The sequence below is a fragment of the Pollicipes pollicipes genome, unplaced genomic scaffold, assembly GCF_011947565.3.
Source record: "Pollicipes pollicipes isolate AB1234 unplaced genomic scaffold, Ppol_2.1 Scaffold_4295;HRSCAF=5057_pilon_pilon_pilon, whole genome shotgun sequence".
NCBI lineage: Eukaryota > Metazoa > Arthropoda > Thecostraca > Pollicipedomorpha > Pollicipedidae > Pollicipes > Pollicipes pollicipes.
In genome coordinates, this window is record NW_023596461.1 from 6776807 (window position 1) to 6789913 (window position 13107).

At 54.4% G+C, this 13107-nt stretch overlaps 1 protein-coding gene across 1 annotated transcript; it reads left to right on the forward strand.

Moving 5' to 3' along the window:
- The first annotated feature begins 3564 nt into the window (after positions 1–3564).
- LOC119096604 (transcription factor SOX-14) lies at positions 3565–12155 on the forward strand. Its single transcript, XM_037219506.1, has 4 exons — positions 3565–3628; positions 7329–7636; positions 8128–8250; positions 11978–12155. Exons 2-4 carry the CDS (start codon positions 7431–7433, stop codon positions 12153–12155), a joined length of 507 nt encoding a protein of 168 aa, XP_037075401.1. The 5' UTR covers positions 3565–3628; positions 7329–7430.
- Positions 12156–13107: the final 952 nt, after the last annotated feature.

A 13107-nucleotide genomic window follows, 5' to 3' on the forward strand; every position in this document is an offset into this window, starting at 1 on the left:
CCGAAAGTTTCTGCATTTCACAGTTGCGTGTAGGACACTAACTTTGCATATTCTGAGCATTGTTTCCGCGATATAGCCCCTACCTTCCCAAGCCGGAAGACCCGAGTCGCGCATAAAAGGAGCTAACCGGGCATCTCCGCGGCGGAGGTGCCCGGCGCGCGTCCGACCGTCTGCACGTGCGCCGGCACATCGGCACAAAGCCGTCAGGGGCGGCCCACTCAGCGCGGCGGCCGCCTGACCCAGCCTAATCAGCCCAGCGCATTGAGCGCGCCACAAAGCGCCGAACAGGGTAATCACATCCCAGGACGGGCCGCCTTTGTGACGCTCGAAAGCTAATTCAGATGCGGCGCTGCCGACGAAAAGTTCCTCTGTCGGCGCCGACAGACGCGGAGCCATCCTTTCTCACAGACTTGGGCGGGGCTCGAAGTCGAAGCGATGCAACGGTCTGCTCTGCAGCGACAGAGAAGCGATCCACATTGACAGCCTGAGTTTGCACACATTGCATGAATATGCTCCAAACCATTGGAGACGAAATGCAAATGAATACTTTGCGAGCGTGGTTGCGCTGAAGGACTGATGTACTGTGGAGGGATGGCCCAAGCATGCGGAAGCAGTATTGGACGCGTTTGCCGGCACGCATTGGCGAATTACCGCTATCTTGTTGGTGCTTTCCTATGTAAAGCAGCTCCTTCGTGATCCATCTTTTCAGAAAGGCTTGTCATATCCTGCAATATGCTGGAAACACTTTAAAAAATCAGTCCATTCCGCAGCGCATATTTCAGGGACCACCACTAACCATTAAGCCACCACAGTCACGATATTCAAATCAGCAGTTTGCTCTCATCATTCAATTTGATGAAATACGCGGACATTTCATTACAGAGCATAAATCCGGGGATTTGCAATAATGCACGAGCTGAGCCGGTATTTCCGACCCCATTGGGCGCTGGCTCCTGAAACAGTCGAGCCCATAAATCGCGCACCATTCCGGAGCTCGCCGCCGGCGCGGCCGGGTGCCCGTGCGTCTCCGGGGGGCCGTGCGCGACTGTCGCCGACATTCAATCACCACAAAGAGTACGGGCGTGCGGCACGCGCCCAAATCCGGGCAGTTAGCGCCTCCCGCCCAGCCAATCAGTCAAATGTGTGCCGACACTAAAGCGGCTGCCGGCAAAATGCCCGCTATGGCTCCCCGGGGCGCCGTAGCGCCGCCGGCTACAGTCCCATTGACCGGACGACGAGCGCGGCGCGCCGGCGCGCATTGTGGCGCGCCACGCCGACACGGCCGCCCAGACGCGCGCCGGATTCGCCCCGGCACTTAGGTTAAGCTTAGGAGATTGTCTGCGAATCGGAACGGCCCCCGTTGGGCGCGTATCGTTTAGCGCATCCACAGAGGGTTATGGCGACGGGAGGAACGGAGCACACAGCTGGTGTGGAGGGCGTTGCGGCATGGACTGTAACCGGTCTGTGCGGTGCAGTATGCACGGTGGTAACGAAACTCAGGTGACTTGAAAGGACTTTGTCGGGCGTCGCTGACTCTGGCCAGCAAATGCGCTATGACGCGTCTCCCCAAAGCATAGAAACAAAGAGGAAAATGTCCGAGTGGATGTTAAACTGGGCGTGAAAAAGGCAACACGAAGTCGCGGCACTCATTGATATAAATGTGAAAAACATGAAAGCAGAAGACGCATGCGTACAGCAAACGCTAGTAATTCTGTCTGATAGTAAACGAGGTCATACCACGACAGAAAACCTCCCCAAACATATAATATTGACTTCTAGTTGGCTATTCGGAGCGCAAAGCATTGTAATTCGCAGTGCCCGCCCTTCCTGTCAGGGTGAGAGGCAGGCGACGCCATACACCCTGAGCAGCTGAGTACGTCATAAAGCTCTACTGACGACGACGACAAACCATGAGCGAGATTCTGTTGCAAGTGGTAAAAATTTGCGCCTCAAAACAGGTCGATTAAAGTACTGCATAGAAAAGACTCCAATGACGTCATTACAATTTGGTGGTGAACTGCACACTTTTTGGCCATGCGTTGCTGTGTTGCTGTCCATCGGTGTAAAATAGCCGGACCCATGTAGAAGCCAAATATTTTTCAAGCAGCAAACAACACGAATTTGTTTGGCATAGACGAATACTTCAATAGCGGCAACGCAATGTCCCCCAAAAGTCAAATCTCTTGTGGTTGAGATTTAGTTCGGATCATGAATGCTGCCTTGGACAGAATAACAGGAGACTGTATTTGATATCAGGTACCGCGTACGAAACCTATGTAAGGCACCGCACACGACACTAAAGCACACAGACACCGCATACGATACTGAACGCCTAGTCCGTAACGTCCCCCAAAGGTCACATTGCTGTGATCGCTTCGCCCATCGCTCGCAGACAGTGGGCGCTCTCCACCCGTGTAAATTTGCCGATATTTCTTCGTCGCAGTCAGACCTCAGTGACATGCTACGAGACCTAGCATTTCCGTACAGTTAAAGCACCAGAATGAACACATCGCTCGCGATAACCCGAATCTGCTGAGACTCTTAGTTACACCTGGCGGGAGGTGTAACGAAGTGAGTAACACTGTAGAGAGTAACACCGAAGGGAGTAACACCGGAGAAAGCAACACAAGCTATCCCGCACTCTCCTTTCAAGGCCGATGAGGCCGCACAGCGCACCCACACCCGCAGCAACTGCACACCACGACCCGACAACGCCGATGATGAACAGATGAAGCGGTCGCCGGCGCCCTGATGCCCCGACAGGTGAGCAGATGAGCAGCAGATGACGGATGACAGATGAGCCCTGTCCTTGTCCAGTGAGGATATAGAGGAGTCCTCCAGCCCCAGTCCGCCGTCACCACCGTGGTACTTCGCGTACCGCCAGAGCTTAAGCGTGGCTCGCGGCATGGCTGTCCAGTGAAGTCAGACCAGACACACGTAGAAAATATGGCGCGACAGGCGCGGCAGCCTGCTCCGGCAGCTCGGCCTCACCAACATTCCTCAGTACTCCCGTGATGCTGGCTGGAGGGGGACGGACCGGCGAGCCCACTCCTGGGCGTGGGACCGCCCTCACCCTGACCTTAGATCGCTACCCCGCGGTCTGCCGAGGGATGGGGGGATGCTCGCCACCGCAGATGAGCTGCCGCCGGCCGGGGGCGGCGGCGGCCGCTGTAACGTCTCTCTCCATTGGTCGGCTGGCCGTCTCCGCACGCCGCCCGACCGCGTCGCTCCGCGCAAAAAGCCGCGTTGCAGACGCGGCATTGCATCGCCTGCGGCGGCCAGTCGCCGCGGGGCGTCGCGGCGGGTGGCACGCGACGAGCACGACGCGTCGCCCGCGCCTGCCCCGAGGCAAAAACGCCGCCAATTGTCCCGACGGCGCGCCGGCGACCGCGCGCGGCGCATGCCAATAGAGGGCGTGCGCCATTGTCCGACAAGTGCAGCCGGGTAAAAAGAGTGACGCTAAAACAACGTGTATCGCGGCAAATCACTTCCGGCGCGGCGGCGGGGCGCGGGAGAGCGTGTCAGTTGGCGGCCGGCGGAGGGGCGGCGCGCGGCCGGCGGTGGCGCTTACCAGGCTCCGCTGGACGGTGGCGCCGGCTGGAAGCGCGCCTGTGGGGAGCTGGAACGCGTAAGTGGAGTTTGGACGCGTCGCCTCAAGTCTGAGCCGTCGTGAGGAGTTTGGGCGCGTCGATGAAAATTAAAGCTCATCGCGAGGAATTTGAGCGCGTGGCGTGGTATTTGAGCTCGTCAGGCTGCATCTGACGGCATTAAATCCGCACCGCGGTTGTTCTCGTGGCCACAGTCCGTAGAAAGGTGAGTTAGATGGTTTGACGCAGGTGTTTCGACCCGCTTCATTCGATATTAGAGACGCTGGCGAATCCTCGCGACTAGCAAATTGATATTTGTAAATGTGAAGTGAACCAAGTGAGCCATACGCGGTTCACTCGGTTTGCTACAGTTTGATGTTTACTTCTAATGTCATCCCTCAACATGCAGCTTGAAGGGCAGTTTTCTCTTCCCTGAGAATACTGAGGATTTATACAAAGTCATTAATAAATGCGTTTTTTGTCCGAATCATTCATTTGTTCTGTTGAGACTCTTACACACATCCAGACTGGAATAAATATTCCGGGGTGGTTTGCGGCACCTGAGTACCGGTAGTCTATGGATAGTTTAGGCCATTTTACGGCACAAGTGCGCTGTTTGTAGTGTTAACCTCACCTGAACATCTTGAGACCAGGTTATTGTCTGTTTTCTGTGGGGGGGGGGGGGGGGGTCCGTCGCGTGAAACCAAATAAAACCAAAGGCGTGCAGCATACTTCCGTCATATTTAAGGAAAAATATAGATTTGACATCGATCTAAACGGTCGTAAATGCACAATGGTCTCTATGCATCATAAACATTGCCTGCGAAATCACCAAGGTTTGCACCTTCTCCATCTTTAATCCCCATCTTTAATGGGATCTCTACGGATGAATCAGTAGTTTTGCTCTGTGCATTACGGTATCATAACTTGAAATTGGCAGGCATCGTTTGAGCAGCATGGTGCACGATTGGTCGTCCTACCTGATGACCTGAGTCCGCTGTTGCTTGGAAAACTTACCCAAGATTAAGCGAGGGGGCGTAGGGTATGCAAAGACCTATGCGATGTTATCAAGGACGGCGGCAACATTCTGCAAAACGAGTTCTAGGTCCGCCAAATGGCGGGTTGCCGAAAACGTTTTACGCTGATAGTGGCTGATAGTGATGGTGGCTGGTAGTCGGCGTTTTAGGCTGATATTGTTCACCTGAATCCGTCCCTGAGGAATATATGAAGCTTCACAAGTTAGCCTACAAAGTATTCATATGGCGCTCATTTCATCCAAAGTACCCAAGGCGGATATTGACATCTTGAGATCTGCGAGCATGGGGCGAGGACGAATCTGCCCTTTCAGGCACGTTAACGTAAACCCCACAGCCTACAGGAAATAAGGTTAATGCGGACCGATCCAAAATGTGGTTGCTCAGATAAATTTGAAACTTCTGACTGCGAGGTAGGCCCAATCTAATCAAGTTGTTCCTGGCTGCCGTGCTAGCACCGGTGTTCGACCCAGTAGATGAACGCCCTTGCCTTCTGGCTGGTGTGATTGGTAGTAATTGCCAGGGTATGGCTATAACTCATGCCATGCGACCCAACCCGGTGCGCTCATTGTACTTCTCTGATGCGGGTGTCGTTCGCGACGTAAATGTCTGCGGGGTGGAGTCGCGATTTTAGTGTCATTTAACAAATTACGCCTCCTTCACCATTGTGCAGAAAACAGGCTCTTAACATAATGGTCTTATTTCGCCGTTTATTGTACTTAATGTGCAGCTTTGTTATTTTATGCGCTGTTCACTTTGTTTTTGACGTTAAATTTATTTAGTTGATTCACTGTGCCTGTTGGACCTACCTTTTATCATCATAAAAACTAAATGCCTCGTAAATGACTCTGCAATATGAAATGGTGCAGCCACACGACCACTGTGAAAGTGAGAGGTGCTGCATGATCCATTTTTCTTGGCGTCCTTTGTGACCACTATGCTCGTATTGCAATCACAACCTACCAATAAAGAGTATGACATTACAAATATACATAGCTCACAAAACCTAACGTCTCCTTTGTCACACAGGGCGCAAAAATCAGCCGGCTCTAGGGGGCTATGGGCGGAATTTGCTTTCTATATTGCTGCTTGCAACCACTGTTTGCCATCGTAATTTGGAGCCGCTTATCCACCAATCAATTCACTAAGACGAGCGTGTTTCTCGACAATCTGCGCAGTTCGCTCACCGATGGAGCTGATTTATGAGGCGCACCCGTCCACGCCCCATCCAGTTCAGACTCAACAAAGCTGTGGCCTTTACGTATGCATGGTCGTGCTTAAGAGAAGAAGAAAAAAAACATCAAAGGAAGCCAGTCTGTTTTCTCTAGATTCGGGAACTGTCTTATTTCTAGTTCCGTGTACTCGCCTTGTTATGTAATGCATCATTTTCTTGCAAAACAGCGTTCTATATCCTAGCAGAAGTAAAGACGGTCTTCGGTGATTCGGCAGGAGTGTTGAAGTCGCTATGGCGGAAGCTTGTAGTCATATATTCTAGTTTGTGATATAGTGGCACAATGTTAATTAGCGCAGCTTCTTAAGCTACTTTACTAGGTTGGTTATAAAGGTCGTCCTTGTCACTGTCGGTCTTCAGGGAAAAGTTGCCAAAATATGGATATAATCATTAGAACTTCAGACAAAGTGGGTCTGTAATCACATCTTTACATCTAGGATTTAACAACTGAAGTTTGGACTCTCTCTCGCATGTACACATCGCCTTAACATGTATAAAGGGAACCGTTTCCTCCTGCCGTGCTTATTCCTTTGTTGATCTACTGAGAGACTAATCCATAAGTCGGAACGCTTAGCGCAGAATTTCACCACCGTTTTAGGAGTTGCTCCCAACTAACACCATTAATCCGTACCATTGCCCCAAACTCACAAAGCAGCCTGCACGCGTGGTCACCGTCTACGCAGTCCCCTTGACCCACATTCTGACAGCCACGCTCCCACCACATAAACCCCTTCTGTCGTAACCACGAGCGGCACGGAGCGCTGAGGGCGGCGACCAACAGACGAACACACCCCAGCTGCTAGGGCGTGTTCGTCTGCCGGCCGGTGCCGGGCTGTCGCCAAGGCCAGCAGCTGTGCGGCGGGCGGCAGGCGGTACTGTTTGCCCTGGCGTTCAGCGCATGCAGCGCCCCATTGTTCAGCCGGGCCCGACAGACGCCGCTGATGTTCGATCGCTGGTAAACAGATGGGCGCGGCCGGCGCCCTGTGGGCGGGCATGACGCGGGCATGACGCGGGCATGACACGGGCATGACACGGCGGCGGCCCAGCTGCGCCGCCCGCGGGGTGCAGCTCTACCCCAAATCTGTGCCACAGTTGGAAGGGCGAATAGTGCTGAGCTGTTTTTGCATTTGATTTTACGGTACAGTAGGAACCTGTCGTCCTTCGCGATGCAATTCAGCGAGTCTAGACGGGACATTTCTCATCTGTTCATCTCAGGCTCGCGAAGGGGTTCGCTAAGGTTATTGTATCAATCGTAACACGTCATAGATCTCAAGCTGCATCCATCGAGATGGCTTCTCACGAAAAACTGACGAAAAGCAATTGTGCGTTTTGTAAGACGGCGCATTGCCTTCCAAATTGCCTCCGTTTTACCACCATTTCGACTTTCCTCCAACAGGCTGCATTATAACTTCTTTCTCAACAACTGAATGCGATTTCCTGTCCCTCCATCCGGGACGGCATCCCTGTTCGTTACAGCGGCGCGCTGTCGCGGCTCCAGACCTGCCGTCGTCGAGCCCTGACCGGTGACTGACCTGAGCCGTCTCCGGGCCGACCTGGCCCGAGCCGACCTGGGTCACCATGAGCTCCGCCCCGCTCGAGTCCGGCTGCCATGTGAAGAGGCCGATGAACGCCTTCATGGTGTGGTCCCGCATCCAGCGGCGAAAGATCGCCGGCGTCAACCCCAAGATGCACAACTCGGAGATCTCCAAGCGGCTCGGCGCCGAGTGGAAGCTGCTGACCGAGGAGGAGAAGCGGCCCTTCATCGACGAGGCCAAGCGACTCAGGTGGGCGGCTTGTCTTTGGGCGCTTGTCTGGCGTAAGGGATGTGTGACTTGCGCAGTTCATGAATGCGGCAGAAATGGGTGGTTGGTGTGGCATGTTCAAAATATATAAACGTCTTCCCAAAAATAGCATGCTTCCGGTGCGTGAGTCTTCTTTATTGACAATATTGACGAGATGAAGAGCATAATGTATGCGTTGACTTGGACTGCATGTAATCATCCCAACTAAGCACAGCGCCAGAGGCATATGGATACAGCGGAAGGCGACGCGTGACTCAGTATTTTGCAGCTTCTCCTATGCTCGTGCGAGAGTGAAGTCCCGCCAAAATAGATGCATTCTGCGGCTCAAATTGATCTGAATGGCAAATTAACCACTAATTTTTTATGGCTATCTCAGATCCAGGCGTTCAGAAATGCCCGCAATCCATTATCTGCCCAAACGAGCTTTCTATTCTGAACGCTCCCTCACCATACCTGCCACTTCACTGGCGCAGGGCGCAGCACATGCGGGAGCACCCGGACTACAAGTACAGGCCGCGCCGCAAGCCCAAGACGCTGCGGCGGGACGCGTTGCAGTTCACGCTGCCGTACTTCCCGCCCGGCATGACGCAGATCAGGTGAGACCGGCCGAGAGCAGAGCTGTGTGAGGTCGCTCCTGTCCTCAGAATGGCTGTCACGAGTCTGTCCTGCACTACTTCCCGCCCGGCGTGACGCAGATCAGGTGAGACTAGCCGAGAGAAGAGCTGCGTGAGGTCGCTCCTGTCCTCAGAATGGCTGTCATGAGTCTGTCCCTGCACTACTTCCCGCCCGGCATGACGCAGGTCAGGTGAGACCAGCTGAGTGGAGAGCTGTGTGAGGTCCCTCCTGCCCTCAGAATGGTTGTCATGAGTCTGTCCTGCCCTCAAAAGAGCCGTCACGAGCCTGTCCTGTCCTCAGAAGAGCCGTCACGAACCTGCCCTACCCTTTAGACGAGCCGTCACGAGCCTGTCCTACCCTTTAGAAGAGCCATCACGAGTCTGTCCTGCCCTCAAAAGAGCCGTCACGAGCCTGTCCTGCCCTCAGAAGAGCCGTCACGAGCCTGTCCTGCCCTCAGAAGAGCCGTCACGAGCCTGTCCTACCCTGAAAAGAGCTGAGGTGTGCGAATGGTGCGGTAGGACTCACCCCGAGCCTTTTCCTTTGTCAGTTAAGCTGTCCTTGACCTATTCTGTCTTAGGGGGAGCTTTCCTAAGCCTGCCATGTTCTGTGGCAAATTCGTCCTTGTTGAGCTGTGGTTCAATGGGCCCATTCTGCGCTGAGGCATTGCTGCCAAAATAGACTCTACGCCCCCACTCCGCGCCCATTTTTCCGGCTCCCGGTCAAAAAGTAGAATGGAAGAAGTCGAACATAAAATCAAGCATCCAAAAATCGAAAGAGATAAAAGCCGAACGAAAAAACGTAAAGGGCAAAAAGTAAAAAGAACGGATAATTGTTCAAAGGGATATAAAACCGAATCGGAAAAAAGTGAAGGACAAAAAGTAAAAAAGGATGAAAGTCGAATAGGAAAAAGCCAAAAGACAAAAGGTCGACGGGGATAAAATCAGAAGCTTGTTAATTCGCAAGACAGAGCATTAACAGCAATAGAGGCCAGTTCGGACATGTGTGACCGCTTATAGTCAAAACGATTTAAAACAAAAAATTCGTCAGGATTTGAACCTAGTGTGATGGGTGGATAAAGCTGTGGCCACAGGGAGAGACATGCGGGACTGCATGGACTGGACAGGACAATGGAATGGGATGGGAGCATGATGCTGTCGGACGGAGCAGGGATCGGACGGAGCATGATGCTATCGGACGGAGCAGGGATCGGACGGAGCATGATGCTATCGGACGGTGCAGGGATCGGACGGAGCAGGGATCGGACGGTGCAGGGATCGGACGGAGCAGGGGTCGGACTGAGCAGGGATCGACTGAGCATGATGCTATCGGACGGAGCAGGGATCGGACGGAGCATGATGCTATCGGATGGAGCAGGGATCGGACGGAGCATGATGCTATCGGACGGTGCAGGGATCGGACGGAGCAGGGATCGGACGGTGCAGGGATCGGACGGTGCAGGGATCGGACTGAGCAGGGATCGACTGAGCATGATGCTATCGGACGGTGCAGGGATCGGACGGTGCAGGGATCGGACGGAGCAGGGATCGGACGGAGCAGGGATCGGACGGAGCATGATGCTATCGGACGGAGCAGGGATCGGACGGAGCATGATGCTATCGGACGGAGCAGGGATCGGACGGAGCATGATGCTATCGGACGGAGCAGAACGGCATCAGGCTAATATTAGGGTGGTGCTCAGAAAAGCTTTCACCTAACGGGCCAAATGCAAGGTCTAAATAACGGTCTCATCTGTTTTGCAACGTCACCTTGCTCCCGTCTCGCTGCCCTTCAACTTTTATTTCTTCTGCTTATCGGGAGGCGGGCTCCAGGCCCATTTTCTCAACTGCATAGGAAACTACATTCCTGTGTTCGGCGTTGTGAATCCAGGGCTCCTATGTCGAGTTATCGACCTGCATTATGGGGGAAGGAAAGGTTAAACGACATTATAAAGCAAACATTCAATATATGGTCAGCATACTGTTCCTGTTGAATATATTGTCCCTGTCGACTTTTTGTCTCTCGATTTTTTGCCAGTCGACTTTTTTCCGATAAGACCTTTATCTCCTTAAGGCTTTCATCCCGCCTGACTTTTTGTCTTTCGATTTTTCGAATTGACTTCTATCCCAGTTGAACTTTTACCTCTGACGACCTTTTGTCGCCGCCCTTCACGTTCTACTTTTTCTGTTTAACTTTTGCATTAGACTTTTTCAATTCGACTTTTTCAAGTCGACTTTTTCCACTCCAACCTTTCCATTTGACTTTCCCATTCGACTTTTATCCATTGGGCTTTCTGTCCGGACGCCATTCTTTCTAACGGACTGGTGATACTGAGGCTGAGGCTAGAAAAGTATTGTGTATACATTATTCTACCAGCCTGGTGCAGGGTCCAATCTCCGGCGTCGCACACTGGCTCACTGAATGATAAGAACACAATTAATTTTTTATACATAATTTGGCTCAACGGCACGTCCAACAGATTCAGTGAGTTTGCGTTGGCATCTCCCATGTTGATTGCCGTGGGGGCCAACGACACTTTTGGCCGAGAGTCAGGGTGGAACCCCACGACCTTTCAAAAACAGTTGTGAGGTGGTGAAGCGGTTACCCGATTTATGATGCACATTAGCCGAACAGTACCGAGCCATTGGTTTACGACCACCAGCTTTGGTTCGAGCGACGGCCTCCACCCCTAAATGGAAAAAGTACGGGTTCAAGATGAAGGGTGGATTATGCCAGTTTTCAGACAACAGGCTGAATATGGGGCATGGTGATCAAAATGCGCACCGTATTGCGCCAGTTATCAGAAAACAGGCCGGATGTAAAGCGTGTTGATCAGGGTGTGCTCTGTGTTGCGTTAAGACAGCCTGAAAGCACCGTCATAAAAAGCCCAAAGGGCAAATTGCTGGGTGAACGGGCCCTTTCATGTCTAACACGCTTTGGTTATACAGCTCTCGCCGCTACCTTGTCATTAATAGGCTGTTTATTTGGCAACGTTTGGATATCATTACCGAGAACATCTACCTGGTGTATGCATCCCTATATGCATCCGCAAAATAGCCTGCACGAACAAATGACGTCATTTGTATCCATCTGGTGTCCGCCATGGTTGAAACAGACTACAGAGCCAGGTCAGCTGTCACCTGCGTGTCACGTGACCACTTCGGATGGAGGTGTGGCCGGGCCCACACCACACTCGAGTCTGATTGCAGATTCTCCATCCGGGCGCTGAGCTGAGATGATGAGATGAGATGGGCTGCATCCCGATCTCGCACCAGAACGGAATGGTCACTGAGATCCGGGGCCTTTCTATTGCCATTGTCATGCAGCACCCAGCGCCTCTGGAGAGGATGAAGTTTTTAGCACGATGTCCTTGTGGACCCCACCCGACCTTTTCCCGACCTGTGCGCGACCTTTACTTGCATATGCCTACTGGCCGATCAAAGCGGGGCCAGCTTCCATGGAAGGGGCTTGCTGGCATTTTCATCGCTTGTCGAAAGGCAGTGGAGTGCCAGGTTCTTGACGCTGGGCTAACCCGCCCACTCAAGCACCGTCATCCCTGCACGTCATGACAACCTCGCCTCTGTCGTCAATGCCAGGCGGACCTAATTACCGCACCTTGTCCGTCAAGACAACCGCTCTTGCCCTCCCCCGCCGGCCTGACCCAGCCACTGTGCCCTGACGCGTCTCCGTTAATCGCGCCTCCGTTCACAGCGCGGGGCTGGCCCGGCCCCTGTACCCGACCTCGTTCTCGGGCGGCTACCCGAGCCTGCCGCCCGCCGCTGCCGTCGGGCTGCGCTACGCCCCGCCGGACGCCCGACCCGGAGCGCCTGCGTGCCGCCTTCCCGGCGTCCATGTTCGGCGGCTACGCCAGCCTGTACAGGCGGCCTGATGGACCTGGGGCCGGCACCGACGTCGGCGTCGGCGTCGGCGTCGGGCGCCGACGACGCCGGCGGCGTCGCGCCGGTGGCGAGGATCGCCGGTGCCGGTAGCGCCGCTGCCGTCGCTTGTACGGGCCGGGCGGTGCGCTGGCCTCGCTGGTGACGCGGCCTGACGCGCTCCTGAGCGACGGCAAGGGCGCACGCGGGTCCGCCGCCGCCGCCGACCGGCAACCCGCCGTGCTATTTCGGTAGTCGGTGCCGCTGCCGGCGGCGGTGCGTCCGACCTCGGCAGTGGAGATTGCGGAGGTGGACCCCGGGCCCACAGTCCCCACCGGGGCCCAAGTGCCCCTCACCCCAGTGTGAGCGGGGCAGAGGCGCGTGTCAAGCGTCCAGTCTGACCTCTGTCTTGCCTCAGGCTCTTTAGAGATCGGGACAGCGCCGGCGCGGCTCGGAAGGGCCCTGGCGAGGGGCGGCAGGCGTCCGTGAATGTTGAATACGATCGGCTGCGCTGGCCCTAAGAGCGGCTGTGGGTGTGGCTCGCTCTCCGTACGCAGTATTACACCGTGTCCGCGGAGCGGGATTGACGTGACGTCATTCGCGCCGCAAGAGGGGGGGGGGGACGACCCATCCGCCACTGGCTCAGCTGATGGACCGCGACCTCTGCGCCAACACGCGCGGCGGCCGGCTTTGGGCTGAGGACACCGCGGTGCTCACACAGGCGGAGAAAGCACTGGTGCCATAGTCACGACACTCTCACCGGATCGAGTCACTTCCCACGCGGAATCCATGGCTGCTTGCGTGCCAACACACGCGGGCGCATACACACTGCGTCACGCACGGCTTCCGGGGCTCACAGCTGGTTTGAAGTCTGGTTAAGCTTGATCCTTGAGCCTTGTTTTGAAAATGCTTCACTGCGACGTTGTGTGCTAGAAATGACGTAACCTAACATGCCGTGCAATGTGG

Excerpts from the sequence above, each read along its gene's own strand:
- LOC119096604 (XM_037219506.1), top strand. The coding sequence starts at position 7,431 with ATGAGCTCCGCCCCGCTCGAGTCCGGCTGCCATGTGAAGAGGCCGATG. Across the intron at positions 7,637-8,127 it reads GACGAGGCCAAGCGACTCAG|GGCGCAGCACATGCGGGAGC; the intron begins GTGGGCGGCTTG and ends TCACTGGCGCAG. Across the intron at positions 8,251-11,977 it reads CCCGGCATGACGCAGATCAG|CGCGGGGCTGGCCCGGCCCC; the intron begins GTGAGACCGGCC and ends CTCCGTTCACAG.